We start from the raw sequence: 25,259 nt of genomic DNA on the forward strand, positions 1-25,259 counted from the left end.
GAGACAGTGAGGAAAGGCAGAGTACTGTTTTGAGATACAGGAATGAGAAAAGGAAACAGATTAGACCAGGTGGCTTACTGAGATAAGGAAAGCCTTTTTAGGGTGAGAGACTGTTGAGCGTATATATAGGTTGAAGGGAAGGGGCCAGTAGTGACGAAGAGATTGAAGATTTAGGAACGAAAAGGGGTGACTGCCAGAGCAAGATCCTGAAAGAGACAGGAGGAAATGAGGTCAGATCCCTAAGGTGGGAAACCTTGTCCCCAAGTCTGGGAAAAATACGGTGAGAATGGATTTGGATTAAATAAGTATGTATATAGGTAGAAGTTAGCTGAAGGAAAATGACTCCTGATAGGTTCAAGTTTTTCAGGGTATAGGAGACAAAGGTAGTCTGTAAAATAAAGAGGGAAAGACTGAGTTGGAGGTTTTGAGAAAAGCAATGAGAGTTATCATGAAAACCCTTTTCAAGTTAATACCTTTTTCTGAGATGACAAAAATTTAATAATAAAAGTTAGCAAAGGACAAATTAACACGTGTAAGTATAGAAAGAGGGTAATATCTCCTTCCTATGATATTTTTTTAATAAAACATTTTGTTTGTGCTTATACTATCTTTTATTATGATATAAACATACTTTTTCTCTCTTTCCTATAAGACTGTACCCTATCTAGCATTTTAAAAAGAATTTAACTTTACAATGGAGTAAACTGTATATGTGTTTGTATTTTCCATTAAATTGTAATGTCTTTTAGGGAAAGATCTCATGCCAGCATTTTTCCAAGGCCTATGTACTCCACTCCACACAGCGGGAACTCAATTAATTTTTGCCAAATTGAATTGAGGGCAAGTGCTGTGTTTTACTCATTTTAAACTTTCTGTACAATGCCTTACATTCCAACAAATACTTGGGGAAGGCAACATGGTTTCTGGCAGCCTACACATACAATGTGTCCCCAAAAACTTGTATATAGCTGAATATGAAAAAGACAAGTAACAGATGTACATGTTATATGAGGATTTTGTTTCCTGAGAACTAAAAATAAGAAAATAAAACCCCTTATTATATCTTCCTTGTCTTTTAGACATAATATTTAATGACATTATTCCCAACATCTTACAGACATTTTTCGTTTTTACTCTTTACAACAGAACACAGGTAATCTCTTCAAATCGAATGAGTGTTGGCAATGACATTTAAACGTTGCTGCTTTCAGTATGCCTAATGATTTCCATCTTTGCTTTAACGGTATTAAATTCAAGACATTTCTTTTCAATAATGAAGTGTACTATCACATATAATTCCCACTCATTTTAATAAAAATGTACAAAACAGAACAAAATATTCAAATAATCACACAAATACACTAGTATTTGTGACAAAGAAGGTGACGCTGCCAAAGCTGTTAGCTGGCAGCTAGTGCTACCATGTGAAAGCAGGAAACATTCTGAATCCAAAGGATAACTCAGGTGTGTGTGACTATCTGCAAAGTCTTATAACATAATACCCAAAATGTCCAGCTTTCAACTGAAAATCACTAATCATACCAAGAACCAGGAAGATCTCAAACTGAGTGAAAAAAGTCCATCAGTAGATGCCAAAAATGAGATGAGAGCTGCTGGAATTATTTGATGAAAATGCTTTTATGAACAATTATGAAATGCTTGAAACAATGAAAAAATAGGAAGTCTCAGCAAAGAAATAGAAGACATAAAGAAAAACCACATGGAAATATTAGAACTGAAAAATATAATAACAAAAATAAAAAACTCAGTGAATGATGTTAACAGCAGAATAGAGAAGACAGAGGAAACAGTCTGCAAACTGGAAAAGAGGAGAATAGAAACTAACAAAGCTGAACAGTGGAATGAAAATATATTTACAAAAAGAAAAAGAAGAAGAAAGAAAAGAAAAGAGATTCAGGGACCTGTGGAACCATAAAAATGATGTAACATTTGTGTCATCGGAGCCCAGAAGGAAAGAACAGGGAGGGGCTGAAACAGTACTTAAAGAAATAATGGTCGACAGCTCCTCAAATTTGGTAAGAGACATAAACCTACAGATTCAAGAAGTTGAGCAAACCTCAAATAAAATAAATCTAAAGCCAAAACACATTAAAATTAAACTTCTCGGGCTTCCCTGGTGGCACAGTGGTTGAGAGTCCGCCTGCTGATGCAGGGGACACGGGTTCGTGCCCCGGTCCGGGAAGATCCCACATGCCGCGGAGTGGCTGGGCCCGTGAGCCATGGCCGCTGAGCCTGCGCGTCCAGAGCCTGTGCTCTGCAACGGGAGAGGCCACAACAGTGAGAGGCCTGCGTACCGCAAAAAAAAAAAAAAAAAAAAAAAATTAAACTTCTCAAAACTAAAGACAAAGATAAAAACCTTGAAAGCAGTCAAGAAAAACCCAATACCTTAACGGCCAGGGTTAAAACAATATGATTGACAGCGGATTTCTCATCAGAAAACTTCTGGAGGCCAGAAGAAAGTAGCACAAAATTTATCAAGAGCTGGAAAAAAAAGAAATATAAACCCAGATTTTTATACTCAATGTATACAAATTCTTATACTCAATATCCTTCAGGAAATGAAGGGGAAATCAAGACATTCTCAGATAAATGAAAACTAACAGAATATATTAGCAGATCTACCCTGAAAGAATTGTTGAATTCTCTAAACAGAAAGAAAATAATAAAAGGAACCTTAGAACTTCAAGAAGGAACAAAGAACCAAGTAAGCAAAAATATGGGTAAATATGATAGGCTGTACTTTTCCTTTTGAGTTTTCCAAAGTATGCTTGACAGCTGAAGCAAAAATTATAACACTGTCTGATATGGTGCTAAATGTATGGAGGAAATATTTAAGACCATTACATTATAAATGGGGGAGGGTAAAGAGATGTAAAGGGAGGTAAGGTTTCTATAAGTCACTCAAAATGGTAAAATGATGACTCTAGGACACTGTGATAAGTTATGTATATACAATGTAATATTGAGAACTACTAAAAAACCTATACAAAGAGAGACACTCAAAAATGTTATAGATAAATCAAAATGGAATTTAAAAATATTCAAGTAAATACAGAGAAATAAAAAGCAGAGAGAGCAGAAAACCAAAAAAGAAAATGGCATACTTAATTTAAGTTCTAACATATCAATAATTACATTAAATGTCAATGGTGTAAATATATCACTTAAAAGAGATTGGCAGAGGGGATTAAAAACTATGACCCAATTACATCCTGTCTACAAGGACTCACTTAAAATATAACAATATAACTACGTTGAAGGTAAAAGTATGGAAAGAGGGCTTCCCTGGTGGCGCAGTGGTTGAGAGTCCGCCTGCCGATGCAGGGGACACGGGTTCGTGCCCTGGTCCGGGAGGATCCCACATGCCGCGGAGCGGCTGGGCCCATGAGCCATGGCCACGGAGCCTGCGTGTCCGGAGCCTGTGCTCTGCAGCGGGAGAGGCCACAACAGTGAGAGGCCCGCGTACCACAAAAAAAAAAAAAAAAAAAAATGGAAAGATATGCATCATGTAAACAATAATCAAAGGAAAGCAGGGTGGCTATTTTACTATCAAATAAAGTAGATTTCAGAGCAAAGAAAATTAGTGTAAACAGACAGGGCCATTATATAAGTATATTAGAGTCAATCCATGAAGATGTAGCAATCCTCACTGTGTCTACATCAAACAACCAGAGTAGCAAAATACGTGAAGCAAAAGCTGATAAAACTGAAAAGAAAAATAGACAAATCCACAATTATAGAGATTTCAACTCTCCTTCTCAAGAACTAATGGAACAAGTAGACAGAAAATAAGCAACAACATAGAATTCAACAACATCATTAACTAATAGGATCTAATAAACACTCCACCCTACAACAGCAGAACATACATTCTTTTCAAGTGCCCAATGAACATATAGCAAGATAGGCCAAAAAAATCAATAACAGAAAAATCTTCAAACACTTGGAAACTAAACAACACACTACTAAATAATTCATAGATCAAAGATAAAGTCTCAAGGGAAATTTAAAGAATACACTGAACTAAATGAAAATGAAAACATAACATACCAAAATTTGTGGGACTTGCCTAAAGCAGTGCTGAGAGGAAAATGTGTAGCATTATACATATAATTATACATACAACTGCATACATTAGAAAAAGAGAAAAAATATCAAATAAATAGTCTAAGAACCCACCTCAAGAACTTAGAAAAAGAAAAGCAAAATAAATCCAAAGCAAGCAGAAGGAAGGAAATAATCAAGATAAACACAGAAATCAATGAAATTGAAATGAAAAACAGAGGAAAAAAATCAATGAAACAAAAAGCCAATTCCTTGAAAAGATCAATAAAATGACAAACCTCTAGTATAGCTGAGAAAGAAAAGAGAAAACACAAATTAACAGTATCAGGAATGAAATGGGATTATCACTACCAACTCTAAAGACATCACAAGGATAATAAGGGAATACTATATTTAACTCTACACCCATAAATTTTCACAACTTAGATGACAAGGACCAAATTCCTCAAAAAACAAAGACTATCACAACTCACTGAACATGAAATATATAATTTGAATAGTCTTATAATTAATAAGGAAATTGAATTTGTATTTAAAAACTACCCCAAAATATATCTCCAGGCCCAGATTGTTTCACTGGAGAACTCTACCAAGCTGTTAAGGAAGAAAACTTCCACAAATTAGAAGAACAAAACATCTCAATTTATTTTATGAAATAACTTTTACACCTATGCCAAAACCAAAGATAGTACACAAAAAGAGAAGTACAGACCAATATCCCTCATGAACACAGACACAAAAATACTTAACAAGATATCGGCAAATAGAATTCAGCAACATATAAGAAGAATTATACACCATGACCAAGTGGGGTTTATTCCAGATATGCTATGCTATTTCAATATTCAAAACTCAATAATGTAATTCACCATTTTAATGGGTTTAAACTTAAGAGAAAAAATGACAGGATCATATCAAAATATCTAGGTAAATCATTTGAAAAAAATCCAACACTCATTCATGATTAAAAACAAAATCTCTCAGAAAAATAGGAATAGAGAGGAACTTCTTCAACTTGATAAAGCTTCCTCAACAAAAACCCTACAGCATTAGGTGAGGAAATTTTATTTATTATACTTAATGGTAAAAAACTGAATGCTTCCCCCTTAAGATTAGAAACAAGGCAAGGATATCTGCTCTTACCATTCTTACTCAACATAGTACTGGAAGCTCAAGCCAGTGCAATAAGGTAAAGGGAAAAAAAAAAAATGAAAAGAAGCACAAGGCACAGAGATTGGAAAGGAAGAAATAAAACTGTCCCTTTTTGCAGATGGCACTATTGCCTATGTGGATAATTGCAAGGAACGTATGATGGGCTTATCCAATGCTGTATACCTGAAACATTGTAAATCAACTATACTTCAACTAAAAAAAAAAAAAGATAATGTGGTGTTCATCTATGCATGCCTAGCATCTAGCACAGCCTGACACACTTCAGATGTTTTTTAAATGTTTGTTCAATAAAATAGATGTGACAGATGTAATGAACAAGGTAATTCAATTATTAAATTGTACTTATATTCAACTTATCATCTGTATAGATCCTTATTTACTGGCTCTTCAATAACAAAATGATCTCTTCAGTGATTTTTATTAAAGATTGACTTCTGCCCTTCCTCACTCCTTTAGTAATATAGCTAAATAATAATAATTCTAGAATGGATAAAATTATGTGCTTTTGCCTCCTCTCCTGCAAAAAGACATAGTGTCATTTCTTTAGCTAAATGGAATGCTACTGACCATAATTGTTTTACAAAGAAATACAAGGATCCTAAAAGTTTTTGACACCGTTTCAAGTGCTTACTTTATGAAGCTGGAAAAAAGCTTCAGGTACTACATTCATAAGGGTAGAAACTTTTTTCTTAAACTGAAAAAAATTAAGCCACAGACACAAGCTAAAATTATAGCCAATTAAAAATGGAAATAAGATTGTGTAAGATTTAACACAGCAAGATCCTTTTTGACCCACCTCCTAGAGAAATGGAAATAAAAATGAAAATAAACAAATGGGACATAATGAAACTTAAAAGCTTTTGCACAGTAAAGGAAACCATAAACAAGACGAAAAGACAACCCTCAGAATGGGAGAAAACATTTGCAAATGAAGCCACTGACAAAGGATTAATCTCCAAAATTTACCAACAGCTCAATATCAAAAAAACAAACAACCCAATCCAAAAATGGGCAGAAGACCTAAATAGACATTTCTTCAAAGAAGATATACAGATTGCCAACAAACATATGAAAGAATGTTCAACATCACTAATCATTAGAGAAATGCAAATCAAAACTACAATGAGGTATCACCTCACTCCAGTCAGAATGGCCATCATCAAAAGATCTACAAACAATAAATGCTGGAGAGAGTGTGGAGAAAAGGGAAACCTCTTGCACTGTTGGTAGGAATGTAAACTGATACAGCCACTATGGAGAACAGTATGAAGGTTCCTTAAAAAAACTAAAAATAGAACTACCATACGACCCAGCAATCCCACTACTGGGCATATACCCTGAGAAAACCATAATTCAAAAAGAGTCATGTACCACAATGTTCACTGCAGCTCTATTTACAATAGCCAGGACATGGAAGCAACCTAAGTGTCCACTGACAGATGAATGGATAAAGAAGATGCGGCACATATATACAATGGAATATTATTCAGCCATAAAAAGAAACAAAATTGAGTTATTTGTAGTGAGGATGGACCTAGAGTCTGTCATACAGTGTGAAGTAAGTCAGAAAGAGAAAAACAAATACCGTATGCTAACACATATATATGGAATCTAAAAAAAAGGTTATAAAGAACCTAGGGGCAGGACACAAATAAAGACACAGACGTAGAGAATGGACTTGAGGGAACGGGGAGGGGAAGGGTAAGCTGGGACGAAGTGAGAGAGTGGCATGGACTTATATATACTACCAAATGTAAAATAGATAGCTAGTGGGAAGCAGCCACATAGCACAGGGAGATCAGCTCAGTGCTTTGCGACCACCTAGAGTGGTGGGGTAGGGAGGGTGGGAGGGAGATGCAAGAGTGAGGAGATATGGGGATACATGTATATGTATAGCTGATTCACTTTGTTATAAAGCAGAAACTAACACGACATTGTAAAGCAATTATACTCCAATAAAGATGTTAAAAAGAAAAAAAAATAATGAACTGTGAAATAGTTCAAAATTTACTTAAAACAAAGTAGATAAGAACTTCAACATCCCCCATACCTACAGCGTACTGCTTAAATCAAAGAAAGTAAAAAAAAAAAAATCAATTGATCTGATTTTGTTCTTTAGAAAACCATGTTGTTGTTGTTTTTTTCCCCTTCCTGGCATCCTAACCTCTTCTAAGTAAGTGTTGTCAAACACAGTGTTGCTATACATTTGTGCGTTGTGATCAATTGTAATTTGTTACTAATGTTGAAGTATTTATTTTATTTACTTAAAAGACAAATGAGTCTATTAAAGAATATCAATATTAACAAACAAAAAAGACTGTATAACATTTAAGTAGTCATAATAGCAGTATACAGTAATAAGAGTTGAATAAAAATACAGATCAAAAAAATAAATGTTAGCAAAAAATGACAATATATATTCTACATTATGACTAATTAACAGATCTAAGAAGTGAGAGTATATATAATAGGAGGTATGCACAGAGAAAGATGGCATGCCAAAATCTCTTTCACCATTTTCCACACAACCTGCCAATACTCTAAACTAGTATAACACATCAGATCTAAAAAAGCCATCTGAAACAATTCTTAATCTCAGAGTCCAAGACTGTGATGTCTTTTTATAGAAACCTTCATTTGATGCATTTTCTTTCAAATTGGGTATCAGAAATAGAGTAAAAGTTAAATTATCCCAAAGTTTACCAGGACTTCTGAAACATCTATTCAAATATTTAACCTAGGAACGATCTCATCAATCATGGTATCAATTCACTTTGAGATTTAATTAAAAATAACAAAATGAAAAGACAACCCTCAGAGTGGGAGAAAATATCTGCACACAAAGCAACCGACAAGGGATTAATCTCCAAAATATACAAACAGCTCATGAAGCTCAGTATCAAAAAAACAAACAACCCAATCAAAAAATGGGTGGAAGATCTAAATAGACTTTTCTCCAAAGAAGACATACAGATGGCAAAGAACATGAAAAGATGTTCAAGATCATGAATTATTAGAGAAATGCAAATCAAAGCTACCATGAGGTATCACCTCCACCATCCAGAATGGCCAGCATCAAAAAATCTACAAACAATAAATGCTAGAGAGGGTGTGAAGAAAAGGGAACCCTCCTACACTGTTGGTGGGAATGTAAATTGGTACAGCCACTATGGAGAACAGTATGGAGGTTCCTTAAAAAACCAAAAATAGACCTACCATATGATCCAGCAATCCCACTCCTGGGCATACATCGGAGAAAACCATAATTCAAAAAGATACATGCACTCCAATGTTCACTGCAGCACTATTTACAATAGCCAGGATATGGAAGCAACCTAAATGTCAATCGACAGAGGAATGGATAAAGAAGATGTGGTACATATATACAATGGAATATTACTCAGTCATAGAAAAGAATGAAATAATGTCATTTGCAGCAACATGGATGGACCTAGAGATTGTCATATTGAGTGAAGTCAGATAGAGAAAGACAAATATCATATGATATCGTTATATGTGGAATCTAAAAAAAGGGTACAAATGAACTTACCTACAAAACAGAAATAGAGTTACAGATGTAGAAAACAAATTTATGGTCTACTAATGTTTACTTAAGTGTGGCCAATGAATCACCTTTAGTAGAAGCACCATGAGGTGCCTGTTAAAAATGTATAAATTTCTGGATCATCACCCTAATCCTAGTTAATTAGACTGAAGGTGGGCCCAATATTATGTATTTTAAAGTAATAATCCATGGTGATTCACACATATACCGAAGTTTGAGGATCCCAGCATTACATCATGATGCCTTGTTGGAAATAACTTTTTAACGTAGAAAAAGGAATGGATTCAGAGACTGAGAATTATGGTTTTGCTACTTACTGCCATGTGAGCCAGGGCAGGCAATTTAACCTTCCTGATATATTAAAATAATAATAACATCTACTTTCTCTCAGGGTTAATATCAGGTTCAAAATGAAATAATGTGTGCCAAGATGCTACATATTGGCAAATAGCTCTATTAGAATAATAGAATATAAAGAGCTGAAGGAGCCTTAGAAAGATAGTCTAGGCCAACTCCATTTTAATTTTTTTAATGAAAATAACTATTTTCCTATTTATAAAAGAACTGTACATTCACCATAAAAAGTTCATAAAAGGGCAAACAAAGTGACAGCACTGGGCAATCATATTACCTATAAATGTTATTTTATTCATTAAAAATTTTAATATTCTTACTTTTCATTTTCTTATATAATAATTATAATCAGAAGAATGTTAAATAATAGTGATGATTGCAGATATCCTCATGTTAGTCCAGATTTTAATGAGAACGTCTCTAACATTTTCCCTCTAGTCATGATTCTAGTGGTTAGTCTGGGATGCTGATTGATAGATTGTGTGTGTGTGTGTATACATATATATGTATGTATGTGTGTATATATTGATCCTATATGTATACACAGTATTTTCTATATTTAAGAAGTATCCTTTGTATATTTTAAATTAATGAATGTCTCTGGCATCTATCTAGATGATCAATCACATGGCTTTTCTCCTTCTGTCTAGCGATACAGTAAAATATTCCTAAATTATCTTAGTCATGGTAACTCCAAAGCCCATGTTCTTTCTCTCAACATGAAACAGTGCCTTTCATTAAGATGGTGCTTTTAAAATTCTTACTGGCAGAGGATTTGATTAAATTGAGCAGAGAGATGGATCTGGCTTTCTAGGCAAAGACATTCCACTTTCTGTAATAGAAGGTTAAATGAAGGATAAATTTTAAACATTGATTTCAAATATTAAATTTTTTTTAGTTGAGGAAGGAAACATAGTCATATATTCATAACTGAGAAGGAAGAGGAAGATTATACAACGGATCCTAGACTTTCAGTTCATCCTTCTTCAGTGATTCAGTCTTTTCTATACCAGCTATAAAACGTTGTGTAAGCTTCAGTATTCCACTTTGGTGGATGTTCATTTCTTTTGAAAAGACTTCCTGGTAAAGTTAAAACAGCTGCAAGCAGTACAATTCTACTTTTAAAAGAAATATGCTCTAGGGTATTATTCAGAGGCAACCAAAAAGTATTTACAGAGAGCCCTGAGAATCCCACATGAGGAAACAAAGAAATGCAACACATCAATGTGATATTTAAGCAGTACGCAGATGCTTTATTTTCCCTCCTATTAAGTAGCAGCACTATTTTTTTAATATGTGAAGAAAATACTGCTTTTAATATAAGAAAAATTTCACTCTAAACATTTCAATTAAAACCACATCTTATACCTCATTCAAAATACTACCAATGAAACTAAGTATTAGCTTACTGGTCTTTGTTTCCATATTTTACTCGCTACATTCTAGGGAGCATGCTGGAATGTTTATTAACAATATATATTAAGGAAATAGCCAGCCAGCTTTAACAAATACCTAATTACCTCTGGTATTTCTTAGGAAGTGAATTTCATGACCCTAACAAAGAATAAAACTCTAAGTAAATTATTCATGTCAATCCATTCTCCCATCACTTGCAACAACATCAATATGTTAGTGTTTGTTTCCCTTCGATTCAAGAAAGACTTTCGGGCCTCCCTGGTGGCGCAGTGGTTGAGAGTCCGCCTGCCAATGCAGGGGATACGGGTTCGTGCCCCGGTCCGGGAGGATCCCATATGCCGCGGAGCGGCTGGGCCCGTGAGCCATGGCCGCTGAGCCTGCGCGTCCGGAGCCTGTGCTCCGCAACGGGAGAGGCCACAACAGTGAGAGGCCCGCATACCACAAAAAAAAAAAAAAAAAAAAAAAAAAAAAAAAAAAAAAAAAGAAAGACTTTCAATTTTCTTCCAGAGAGAAATTATTTATATCGTTGAGCTGACTCCACATTGCTCTTACTAATAAAAGCGTGTGACTGTTAATGTGAGATAGCTAGTTCCTGGCAATGTCTTTGGTTTTCCACGAATGTGGCCATTAGGACAAAGGGATCACAAAGTGGGCCTAACCATATAAAAGTGCAGTCTAATTATTCTCTTTCAATGTACCTTTGTGCTTCCCCAAACACAAATTTATTTGGCACTTGTAGGGATAACACACTACCCTATCTGATCTTCCTTTGTTTACTACGAGCTTAACATTTCACCTTTGGGAAGGGCTCAGGTCATTCTATAACATTAGAAGGCAGTGTGGTAGAGAAAAATAATCACAAGACCTGGGTGTGAATTCTAGCATTGTCACCTACTTGCTACTTGACTTTGGAGCTATATTGTTTGTACTCAGATTCACAACCTACGTTCTTCCACTTCATAGCTGTACGACTTTGGCAAGTAACTTAACCTCTCTGTTTTGAATTTCCTCGCCTAAAAAATGACGATCAAATGATTACCTCCAACAAAGACTCTCCTTTTTATTTTGGACCATGCAGAATTTATTCTGGCAAAGAGAAGCAGCCACATCCTCATTCTAGAGGTACTCGTAGTTGCAGTTCTAGAGATAACATTGGTGTCCAGCATTGGTAGTGTTGGGCATACAAGTGTGATGTCTTCACTGCCTGTTGGGATTTCTGTAAGCTACTCAACATCCTTTAAATAAATCTTTCTTAAGATAACCAGAGGGTTTCTGGTGGTTGTGATATGAATCTTGGGCGTAGGGGGTTATTGGAAGGCAAAAACCCTGTAGTTTTAGAAACCATCTTGGAGACTGAGGACTCGGATTTCTCTCTCCTTTCTAAAAGTGCCATTTAGTACATGTGTATTGCCACAGCAAGTGAATAATGGAGAATAATAATGGCAAGACACAAAGTGTGGTAGCCATTCTCTAAAATGGCATCCAATGTTCCTTGCCCCTTGGTATTCACATCTCTCCGTAATTCCCTCCCACATTATTCCAGGGTCAGTCTGTAGCACCCAGCAGAAGTGATGGATGGATAAAGACTCTCCTTGGCCTAACTACAGTCAGGCTCCTCTAAGTTCCCTAGACCTAAACTCGGTGTCCATCCTTGTCAAGCATGCATCACCCTGTTGTAGCAAGAATCTTGCTAAGTCAGTTTAGAGAGAACCCTTTACCCTTGATATCTGATCACCTCAATCTCTCATCAAATTCTTCATCCTCCACCTTTGGCATCTGATCACCCTGATCTGATTTCAGCAAAAATCCCGTCAAGTCAGTTTAGCCAAAATCCTCCCTTATCCTTGACGTTTCCTTTTAGCAATTTTCCGCTCATTGACCACCACCCTACTCCTTGGCTATAAATCCCCACTAGTCCATTCTATATTCAGAATTGAGCCCAGTTCTGTACTGAGATCACTTTTCCTCTACTGCAACAGTTCCTGAATAAAATTTGCTTTTGCCACTTTAACTACCATTCAGCTCTGATTCTAATACCTCATAATGTTGCTGCAAAGATTAAATGAGTTGATACATGTTAAATGCTTAAAAGAATGTTAGCTCATAGAAGTATTCAATAATTATTAGCTTTAAATAATATCATTATTCTTCATCTACTATTTGCAGGTGCTTTGGGTCACTTTTGACCAGCCACTGTATAATATTCCATGTACCATAAACTCACTGTAATTAAATTATTCTCCTACTGCTGGACATTCATAAGATTACTTTCAATTTTTACTATGTAGGGCTGTGAACACATATTCATTTATACCCACTTCTCTAATCACTTCCTTAGGAAAAAGTTATGGAAAGGGAGTTACTAAGTTAAAAGGTATGAATGATTTTAATACTCTTGATAGAATTACCAAATTGCTTACCAATTTATACTCAATCAACAGAATGAGTGTTCATCTCTCCACATCCTTGCCAGCAATTTGTATCATCACTTCCTTGATTAAATATGATTTTAATTTGCATTTCTTTTGCTACTAGTAAAGTAGAACATTTTTCATGTTTATTAGCCAAGTTTATTCTACAATATTATGTTTATATCCTTTTCCAATTAAAAAAATCAGTTAAAATTAATTTGTTTTGTGGTGATTAGATTACAGTTTAAAATTATCCACTCCTTTCTTCCGTGACTCTTACTCCATTGATGTTGGGTTTAATAATTTGCTTTGGCTGTTCAGGATGGGCAGACTTCCTTTAGGCTGGGCTATATGACTTCTTTTGGCCAGTGGGAGGTTCGCACATGCGAGATAAGCAGACTTAAAAAAGTGTTTGTGCAATACTAATTGTTTCTGCTAGTACCACATAAAGAGTTTTTCCTTGGATAACTGCTGCCCCTTCGGCTGGGACCCCAAAATGAATAAACATGTAACAAACTCAAACCCAACTTTCAGGAAAGAGTCAAAAACCCAATGGGAACAGAGGCCTAAAGCCGTGCTATTCAGCTGACCCCAGCCTAGTTCCACCAATTCCCAGCTGACCCACAAACATAAAGGAGAATAAATATATACACATATATAAAGGAGAATAAATTACTGTTGTTTTAAGCTGCTGAGTTTTGGGGTGGTTTATTACGTAGCAATATCTGATTAGTACACTTATTGTATTATATTATGAAACTCTGAAAGAAAGAGATTCACGTATAATCTACTACTTATATTCCCTAGAGTAACATATATCTAGCAGGAACTTAAGGCCTCATAATTCATTTGCCTGCTCAGTTTTTCTCCTTTTTCCTTTTCTTTTTGCTGAAAATACCTAGACACTATACCTTTTCTTGATGTTTACACTTTTCACTAATAAGAGCCTCGTGTAAAATTATATATAACATAAAATAATATATAAATTAAAATTAAAAATTTTATTTTCAAGTACTTGTCTTTAAATTCTTTTTCAATTAGACAAATTGCTCCGTAAGTTGAATTCATAAATAATTTTGACCTTGTTCTTTTAAACGTCACAGATCCTCCAGCAGTATCTAAACAATAATAGAGATTGTTTTTAAACTTTAAATTTTTGTGCATGAGTGTTTCAAAAGCAACACAATTTACATAGAAATGCTAACAAATTACATCTATCAGTTATAACAGCAATTAAGAAAACAAAGGTGACTAGAGAAAAGTCAACAAGAACAGCTTCAGGATATAAGGACAAGTGTTTTTTTAAAAAGCTTTTTCTTTTATATGACAAAGATGATACAAAAATATAATTTATTCAAAGCTATAATTAATGTTTTAAAAGAAACTTAAGGTGAAATATAAATGGGATTGTTAGTATAATATTTATAAAACCATTTAAAATCAGCACAATGCCAAGTAGATATAAGTTACTCAAGAAATACTATTAAAGTCAATTTAATAATCAGAAAGAAACAATACCTCACATTTGATTTTATAGCATCAGCAGGATTTAAGCCAATACTGACAAATGGTGAATTCTAAAATAATCTATCTCTTGTCTGCATTATTAGTTAGGCTAGAGAAATTATAGCGAAATGTATCAAATTTCAAAAGGGTTAAAGATTTGAGCTACTTTCAATACTAAGTCCAAAATGAAAGCATTTATTCAAATGAGTTGTTTTAAAAATTTTTGTGTACGTCTTTAAAAAGTTAATGGAACAAAAGTTTCCCTCACCAGGGAGATCAGCTCCGTGCTTTGTGACCGCCTGGAGGGGTGGGATAGGGAGGGTGGGAGGGAGACGCAAGAGGGAGGGGATATGGGAACATATGTATATGTATAACTGATTCATTTTGTTATAAAGCAGAAACTAACACACCACTGTTAAGCAATTATACTCCAATAAAGATGTTTAAAAAAAAAAAGGTTTCCCTAGAGATTAAAAAAAAAAAAAGCATTTCTACTATAGTATAACAAGATTAAAATTGGGAAATTCTGGCATAGAAGCTCATTATTCAGGGTAGAAACAGCATAACAAACTGGCCATACCCCCAGAGAGGAAGCACTTCAGGACTATGTGTGCTCACCCAAAACAATGAAATGACTATTTGCACTGAAGGCACTGAACTACTGCTGAGGAATCTTCATTAGGGGACACAGCACCCCTTACAGAATGTTAAACAAGGAGGGATCTAGAAGATATACGAGATCTGGGCACTGGAAAACAACCAAGCAAAGAAATACAAATGAACTCGGCTTTTAAGTGAGTAGAGAGTATCTCTTTTTTTCCAACTATTTTAAAATGTCTAGTAGTAAATGCTAACAAATGCTAACAAAGGAGTCTAAAATAAAACATGGAGTATTTTTAAGAGAAGTTTTTTTTTTCTTCTATGTATTCAGAGAACAGCAAAGAGCAAAATCCACTAAGAATTTATAAATATTTTAGAATTTTAGAAACTGTAAATGAAAACCAGAAAATCTAATGAAGTACTCTCTCCCCATCAATGGATTAGAAATAATAACACAATAGCTTTTTTATTATTGTACCTCCCACAGGCTTTTCCTTGCCAAGGCCAAGAAACCTCAAGGACACACAAAAACCATTTAAAGTACTTTCCTGTCTCCTCCGCTCGCAATTCCAACAAAAAACTTGTCGGAATTGGCTTCTAATTTAGGCTTGTAACGAAATGTGAATTCTTAAAATAAGATTGGCTGAGAGCTAAATCCTTTGTTTCTAAAATCAAAGATAGAAAATAAAATATACTGAAATGTTTAAAGTGTTTCCTTCTTACTACAAGTAAGGGCTAGCTGCAGTATTATCATACTTATTCTCCCAATAATGGGCCTAACCCCCCTCCCTCACCTTTTAAAAAGTGATTCTAAGTGTAGAGTTAACCCTTGCGTCTCCATTTTTACAAATCATGTGGCATAAGACATAACCTTTGAAACAATCTTGAAAGTGCCCCCAATAATGCTGTTACTATGGTAACTCTTGTAGGCTAGTTCTCTGAAAAGACTCAGATTCCTGAGTCTGAACAAAGTTACCTCACCATTTTCGACACTTCTCCCCCGAGAAAATTTATCCTTTGCAATAGCACATACACATTCAACTGAAAAAGATCAACCTCATTAACCATGCAGAATCTATTCTTTTTAACTCAATGATCATTTCTAGTCTATGTTTTCTGATACCTTTTCTCTTGGAATATTGCCCAAGAAAACAATAGAAATCAAATTCTGCTTTTGATCACCATTCAATGTCAAATTTTCTGTCATGGGTTCCTTTGTCTTTTTTGGTAAAAAAAATTTAGTGATATAAATATTTAATATGTAGCAACTATAAAAAGTGTTTTTTTTTTTTAATTTTAGGGATATCGTTAAACTATACAACCAATGGTCCCTCTAAAAAATGCTTGTGTTTTTAAAAATTTGACTGTGGGCACATGAATCAAGTTCAGTCAGTAAACAGCTGTGTTACTTGAATAAAAAACCAAACACATTCCTAATTGATACTTACCCAGTACAACACCCTTATCCACACACACACACTCAAGGTGATCGTAAGTGTTTCTTGTGAAAAGACTTTCCATAAAGGAAGACACACATATACTAGCTCTAGACAGTAAAGAGAATTATATTTCATTTAAAGATAAATTCCACTTGTACAGCAAGTCAGAATTTCTTGATTTCATGTGCGCTACCTTATTTGATCCTTACAACAAATCTGTGACATAAACAGAACAGATACTATGATCTCCGCTTTAAAGGTAGGGTTTTATCTGGGGTGGGGGTGGGGGAACGCCCTAGGGATAAAGATGAACAAAACTGGGAAACAGTAACACTTGTAATATTTCTATCACTCATAAATTACACGGACTTGTGTTTTGACGCATAATGGGATAAGTGGAATCCTCCCTAACTTAATATAGACAATAAGATACAGCTTAACCATCACCTCTGGGAAGTCTTTATTCTTCCCTTCCTGAGGCCTAGAGGCTGGGTTAGGAACTTAAGCTGTATGTAGGCTGTTCTGGTAACCCTGCTATCTCTTTACCCTCTATTTTAACGTCTCTCTTTTTTAAATTGTGCTAAAAAGCACAGCATAAAATTTACCACCTTAACCGTTTCTCAGTGTACAGTTCAGAAGTTTTAATTATATTCACATTGTTGTGCAACCAATGAATGCCTTTTTACCTATTTCCCCTACTAGATTATAAATTCTTAAGGGCAAGAATCGTGTCTTGTTTGTTGCTCTTTTTTTACTGCCTGGCACAGCCTGATACATAGAATATTCTCAATAATTCTTAATCTATCTATGCACCTACTTACCCACTCACCTCCCTACCTAATTCAGAATTAAAACTAAAAAGTGAGGTGTTTACACAGGGGTATACATAAGTATATTAATTTCAGTCAAAACTCTGTTGTTGTCGTGTATCAATTTATTGCGCTTTGCAGACACAGTGCTTTTTACAAATTGTGTTGAGCAAGTCTACAGGCGTTATTTTTCCTTTTGCTTACTTCGTATTTCTGTTAAATTTTGTTAATTCTTGCAATATTTCACAAACTTTTTCATTATTATAATAATTGTTATGATGATCAGTGATCTTTGATATTTCTAATGCAAAAGCATGAGAAGGCCCACTGAAATCTCAGATGATGGTTAGCATTTTTAACGGTAAAGTATTTTATTTTATTTATTATTATTATTATTATTTTATTGGAGTACGGTTGCTTTACAATGTTGTGTTAGCCTCCAGTGCACAACAAAATGAGTCAGCCATACACATACAGCTATCCCCTAACAGTAAAGTATTTTAAATTAAGGTATGTAAAGTCAGAACTTTTTCTGATTTGGCTGACTGGTTTTCTAATTAGGGTATATAGCAGATATTCTCTATAAATTGGATGAGTGTAATCTGCAGTTCCAAAATGTTTTTCAAAAATACATTTAAAAAATGTGTTAAAGCATTTCATCAAAAACACTGCATTGAAAATGTATTAAAATTAACAATATTTTAATTTTCCTAATTGTTTCTTGAGTATGTTGAACTAAACAAGGAGCTTTAAAACTAAATATATGATTGGTCCTACTCAAGCTTTTTGGTATACTGTCCAGAAACAGAGAAAGTGAATGACTCTAGTGACTAGTTAACAAATCGTTTTTCATTCAGTTTATGTTCAATTCTTTACTCAGTTTATTTTCAACTCCTTGCTTTCAACAAAGAAAACTTGATAGATCACTAAAAATAATTATTAATAATAGTTTACTATGCAATTTTGGGGGGTGTATAATTCAGGATTTGTCCAAAAAACTGAGGGACAATGCAACAACAAAATTTCCATTCTTACGTATATAGCAATGCTAACAAAGTTTCTCAGGATTTACTTATATAAAAACTGAAAAATGGAAGAGTAATAAGTAATATAAATTTACCTCATTAAGAAATATTGGGACTCCTCTGGTGGCACAGTGGTTAAGAATCTGCCTGCCAATGCAGGGGACACAGGTTTGAGCCCTGGTCCAGGAAGATCCCACATGCCGCGGAGCAACAAAGCCCGAGTGCCACAACTACTGAGCCTGTGCTCTAGAGTCCATGAGCTGCAACTACTGAGCCCGTGCACCTAGAGCCTATGCTCTGCAATAAGAGAAGCCACTGCAATGAGAAGCCCGCTCACCGCAACGAAGAGTAGCCCCCACTCGCCGCAACTAGAGAAAGCCTGTGCGCAGCAATGAAGACCCAACACAGCCAAAAATAAATATAAATTTTTTTTTAAAAGAAATATTTATGTGTAATAATTATTAAAATTTGTAATGTTATTTTGACAACTATAGATAAAATCAGAGTAATGATAATTACAACACAGAAAGAAAAAAATTATTCTAACAAGTATTTTTCCTAATAATAGGAATTTATCTTCCTCGTAACTAATTTTCCTACTAATAGGAAATTCATAATTTAATTTCAATTTACATGCTATGTATCAGACAAAAGTCATTAAAACAAAAGTATATTATACTAAAATAAAGTTCAATGGGACAGAGATGTAAAATTTCTGACTATTGTAGAATTGCTTCATTAAAAAAAATTAAATTATGGTATAATGCCTTTAGATTACCTGGGTACACTTAGTAGAAACACTTAGCAGCTTTTTAAAAAAATGTGAATATTTAAAATTTACTGGAAAAGATTTTTTTGTAATTATTTAAATTTAAGACAAAAAATTTCAGACATAAACTTAAAAATGTCTGAGAAGTAATATAGTTTAAAATAATAAAATAAAGATAATAAAGTAATATATCAATAGTTTAAAAGGCTATTTGAATGGGTACATGAACAACAAAAAAAAATCTAAGGACAATACTATCCAAACCACTGCTTCTAGCTTTAGGTGTTCAGATTTGGAGTGTTTGCAGATTCGAGGAATTCAGATTTTCAGCTTCTTACTGAATGGTATCAGTATAGTTAAAGATACGTTATATCCTAAAATATTCAACCAAAAAAAAAAAAAAAAGAAAGAAAAGAAAGACCAGTACTCAGTTTTACCCAGGATGGGAGAAAAGTAAAGGGTTATTAAGCCATAGGGTAACATGTATCAAATTAATTGCCTGATTTAGAAATTCTCTATTAACAACCTTTTGAATCATGATGCACGCCTGGACTGAAAAATAGCATTCTTCACCAAGAGTTAAAATTTGGGGAGCTTTCGTGGATAGGAAGAATATTGTTAAAATGACCATACTACCCAAGGCAATCTACAGATTCGATGCAATCCCTATCAAAATACCAATGGCATTTTCTGCAAAGCTAGAAAAAAAAAACCCCAAATTTGTATGGAAACACAAAAGACCCCCCCCAAAAAAGCCAAAACAATCTTGAGAAAGAGCAAAGCTGGAGGTAACACACTCCCTGATTTCAAACTATACTATAAAGCTACAATAATCAAAACAATATGGTACTGGCACAAAAACAGACACATGATTAGTAGAACAGAGAGCCCAGAAATAAACCCAAGTATTGGGTTGGCCAAAAAGTTCGTTCGGGTTTTCCATAAAAGCTTATGAAAACCCGAACGAACTTTTTGGTCAACCCAATACTTATGATCAATTCAACTATGACAAAGGAGGCAAGAATATACAATGGGGAAAAGAAAGCCTCTTCAATAAATGGTGCTGGGAAAACTGGACAGGTATAGGCAAAAGAATCAACCTGTACTACCTTTTCACATCATATACAAAAATACACCCCAAATGAATTAAAGACTTAAATATAAAACCCGAAACATTAAAACTCCTAAAAGAAAACATAGGCAGTATGCTCTTGACATCAGTCTTAGCAATATTTTTTTGGATATGTCTCCTTAGAAAGGGAGATAAATGCAAAAATAAACAAATGGGACCTAATCAAACTAAAAAGCATTTGCACAGGGAAGGAAGCTATCAACAAAATGAAAGGGCTGCCTATTGAATGGGACAAGATATTTGCAAAGGATATATGAGGTAAGGGGTTAATATCCAAAATATACAAGTAACTCATACATCTCAACATGCAGAAAAACTCAACCTGATTGAAAAATGGGCAGAGGACCTGAACAGAAATTTTTCCAAAGAAGACATTCAGATGGACATCAGGCACATGAAAAGATGCTCAACATCACTAATCGTCATGGAAATGCAAATCAAAACCACAATGATATATCACCTCACACCTGTCAGAATGACTATTATCAAAAAGACAACAAAAAACAAGTGTTGGAGAGGGTGTGGAGAAAAGGGATCCCTTGTGCACTGTAGGTGGGAATTTAAATTGGTGCAGCCACCATGGAAAACAGTATGGAGATTCCTCAAAAAATTAAAAATAGGACTACCACATAATCCAGCAATTCCACTTCTGGGAATTTTTCTGAAGAAAATAAAAGCACTAATTTGAAAAGACATATGCACCTCTGTGTTTACTGCAGCATTATTTGTAACAGCCAAGGTATGAAAGCAATCTAAGTGTCCAGTGATAGATGAATGGATGTGGGGGGTACACACACACAGACAGACACACACACTGGAATATTACTCAGCCACAAAAAAGAATGAAATCTTGCCATTTGCCACAACATGAATGGACCTAGAGGGTATTATTCTAAGTGAAATAAGTCAGACAGAGAAAGACAAATAGTATATGATTTCACTTATAAGTGGAATCTAAAAAACAAACCAAAAAAAGAACAAACATAACAAAACAGAAGCAGACATACATACAGAGAACAAACTGGTGATTGCCAGAAGTGAGGCGGGTTAGGGGATGAGTGAAATCGGTGAGGGAGATTAAGAGGTATAAGATTCTAGTTATAAAATAAATAAGTCATGGGGATCTAATGTACAGCATAGTAATTATAGTCAATAATATTGTGATAACTTCTTATGGTGACAGACAGTAACTAGACTTATCATGATCACTTTGTATTATATAGAAATAGTCACTATGTTGTACACCTGAAACTAATATTGTTAAGTCAATTATACTTCAAGGAAAAAAAAAAAGAATAACTATTAGAAGGTACTGGAAAGCCACCAAAAGGAGGCAAAAAGCCTGAGCTTACTTTGAAAAGATGTTGGCATAAAGAGTAAGAATTGTGAGTTTGTGGCTTTTTGCCTGAGGGTGCTCCCAATACCCTCTTTCTACTCCAGTCACAGAAAAATCAGTCTTACTGCCTCCAGGACAGAGTCAGGGTTGATGGAACAGCTAGAAATTTAGAGGGGTAATCCTTGAAGGGAGAGACCTGCAGAAAGGGTAAAATGCAAAATCTGAGTACAGAATCTACCAGTATCCCAGGCCGACCAATGGGTAAGCATGTACAATGGAGAGTCTGAGGAGCTAGCCAAACAGTAGGTGCACATGAGAGAGGAGTTAAAAAAAAAAAATTAAGGGAGCTTCAGGATGTATTTCTTTCACTGAGGTACTTAGTTAAATTATATCATTTAACAAGAGTGCCTCCATAGTGGTAAAGTTATTGGCTGCATTATCAATATTACTGCAATCACAGAATCTACTGCAAAAAGTGGAAGTACATTATAAAGTGTTCTGCTGGACCAAATCACAAGCTTTACAAAAAACAACCACCCTAATCTTTCAAGACCATCAGACACACAGCAGCAGTTCTGGAGCACTAGCTAAGGCTCCTAAATACAGCATCTCAATTAAAAAAAAAATCACAGAAAAAGAACTTTTTATCAAAGTATCTAAAAATAATTGTAATAATTTCAATTGGTTAACATTTCTTTACCACTCACAGATGAGAGTGTAGCCTCTAAGGTGTAGGCTGATACTGATTTAAATAGACAAAGAAGGAAGGCATTTTAGTAAAAGGAAGTGAGATCTTTGATTGACAGTTCTTAGGAGAAGGTTAAAAATTCAAAAGGAATGCCTGTATGTGGCTCAGAACCTAAAAGCCTTTTTCTCCTCCCAACAGAAGAACAGTCTCAAGTAATAACTGGTTGCCATGGAGATAAGAAACTAGAGAGATCAGAGAACTCAATTTGCAGTTAAATAGGCTGGAAACAATCCTTACTACTTGGTGAAGGAAAGCGATTAAAAATATACATGATTGCCAGAGGGAATCTTCTTCACCTAGCATTTCCTAACCTCATTAATGAACAAGAAGTCTAAAAAACCAAATGAAAACCCAAGGTGTCTTGGATTGAACCCATTAAACAATTTCAGGATTTCAAACGTTATCACAAATCCTTTCTCTTCCATATGACTTTGATTCTTTTTAACGGTACTTGTTAGTAAATACTGAAATGAGACTAAAATTGTGTTCAAGAACAAAGTAGTATACCTGAGGGGACTGGAGCATCAATGGAAAAAAAAAGAAGCATGACAAATGGAAAGGTAACCAGAGTAAGAAACAGATTCAAGTGGTGAAAATCCAGATTTTGAAAAATCTTTTCACAATCAATGAATACCTTTGTGAGTGCTGTAAAGGGCTGCAAACGTCACCGTGAAGAAAGTCGTGGAGTATTTTCCAGCATTAACTAAATGAGGAAAGGCCCTTTTTGTGTCTCGGTATCGGCGCAGGCACTGGATAAAGCGAAGCCAAGCAGGAATGCACTGAACAATAGCCCGCACACCATATGAGTATTTGTGGCAAATTTCTGGTTCTGTGAAGATTTCAAAGAAGAAAAGACTACAATTAAAAAAAAATAACTTGTTCACATCATTTAGAGTCATATATTGTAACCACTAGGAAGTCCATAAAAGCAAGGAACCTGGGTTTCAGAATCACTTTTTTCTTTGCAACTATTATATTCTTAAACTTTTTAGTGGTTGATAAGCTGAGGAGAGAAGGTAAAATACACAGTGGGAACTTAGAAAAATCTGCCGGCTCAGATTTCTGACTATCTATTCTGGAATCACCTTCTTTGGAGTGTGGTAAAACTATAAGACAATTAGAAGATGAGTACACTAATCAACGAGAAAAAAATTAGCTCTGAAACATCTGGAAAACCTATATATATCACTGGTGACTCCAGTCAACTTCATGAACTCCAAACCACTACAATATACCCACTATAGGTTGTTCACACTCTTGTTCTTTAAAAAAAAATAAAACGAACAAAGAAAACAAACAGCAGAGTTTATACTTTTAAAATGAGAAGAATAGAGTTCGTAAATCAATTTTCTTCAAATTCTGGAAATATATCAGAGTGGTTCAACATACAATAGAATTGTGATCTGCTGGCAATCAATGAAAATGTGTTGGCACTGGCTTCATTAACTTTTGTTAGTCAGATGTTACATAATCTGTCTAAAGTTGGTCTTTGTCATTAAGGCAAAATTCCTTAGTAACTTGAACACCTGGCATAAACAAAGAGTGATAAAAAGAGCCAAAAGAAAAATAAGGTCCCCAAGAAGAATTAAAAAACACCTATAATGACTTTCTCAAAGCACTTGATCTAATTTCTAAATTATCAGTATTTTTGATCATAGTAAAGCAGTACCGTGATGGCAATTGTTGACACTAAAGCATCTGTGATTTAATTACCAATGTATTAGAAGTTATTTAGTTTTAGAATTCTTTAAGTGTAAGTTGTAAATCTCCTGGCAAATGAATGGCTAAAATGATAATATATAATTTAAGAGCCAAATTATATCAGATAAAGAGATTGCTAAAGGAGTGCCAAGTACATTTAATTAAATTTGTAATATTATTGGATGATCTTAAATTTCTCAGTTATCATTCCCAGTATTTCTTGGTTTACACTGGCAGTTCAGTAGTGTGGATGCACATTCATACCCTACCTTCTGAATCATTTGGCAACAGGCCCCCACTTTCATCCCATTTGAGCTCAAAACTGTAGAAGCAGATCATATATTCCAGGTCCATCAGTATCACTGACAGGCTGTTCAGCTGATCGGCCAGCCAGAAATCAGCAAAGCCTACCTTATGGAAGGGGGCTGTAAATACTCGAAACTGGGAGAAAGAGAAAAATCAGAAAACACAGAAACAAGAAAATTCATATTAAATTTCTCTAATTCATGTCTGACCCTGCAGCATGATTACTTTAGTTGATAAAATGGAAACCAATGAACCAAGCACAAACACAGGGACCTGGCAACAGTGGCTAGGTTGAGAATTAGTAATGAAGGGAATGAGTTGAACGGACAACTAAGAAAGGAATTAAAAGGGTGGGGCAGGGGGAAGGCAGGAATAGCTGCAGTCAGAAAACAGAAAGCAGAGAGGTGGGAAGAGCTAAAGTGGAAAGCAGAGAGAATGGCAGAAATGCACCGAGAGGACATTTAGCGTTAGGGTCTAAATTAAATTTTGCTGGAGACCCATGTGCTATGATAATTTCTGGAATATTCTCCCATCTTAGCTAACTGAATACAAAGCTCTTCTTTGCCTACACAGGATAGGAAGGGGAGGATAGCACCTCGTCTGAAGTATGTATTATTCTCTAACCAAAGTCACTTTCATTTCCCTAATGCCATGGTGATAATTGTATTTGTCTTCAAATTATGCCACAAAAATCAGCCCACATCCCACTGTTACAAAAACAATGATAAATAAATTCAGGTTATATGTCTTGAGCACTAATCCACTCTGTATATTTTTCTCATAATGCATTTCTTATAATCCATTAACTATAACAATTCTGAGCTAGGTGTTATCCATATCCCCATTTTACAGAAGACCTTTAACAATAACTCCTCCTGGCTCT

At 34.9% G+C, this 25,259-nt stretch overlaps 1 protein-coding gene across 2 annotated transcripts in view; it reads right to left on the bottom strand.

The window, feature by feature from the left end:
* Positions 1-25,259, bottom strand: part of XPR1 (xenotropic and polytropic retrovirus receptor 1) — a gene marked incomplete at both ends in the record, with an annotated part of 205,106 nt that overhangs the window by 18,441 nt on the left and 161,406 nt on the right. Inside the window, 2 exons of one of the 2 annotated variants that reach the window (XM_079697076.1) lie at positions 23,004-23,198; positions 24,340-24,511. In XM_079697076.1, the coding sequence (XP_079553202.1) occupies positions 23,004-23,198; positions 24,340-24,511 (367 nt within the window). The remainder of the gene's footprint in view (positions 1-23,003; positions 23,199-24,339; positions 24,512-25,259) is intronic. The other variant, XM_079697077.1, reaches the window with a different exon arrangement.

Source organism: Hyperoodon ampullatus (assembly GCF_949752795.1).
Source record: "Hyperoodon ampullatus genome assembly, chromosome: 2".
NCBI classification, from domain to species: domain Eukaryota; kingdom Metazoa; phylum Chordata; class Mammalia; order Artiodactyla; family Ziphiidae; genus Hyperoodon; species Hyperoodon ampullatus.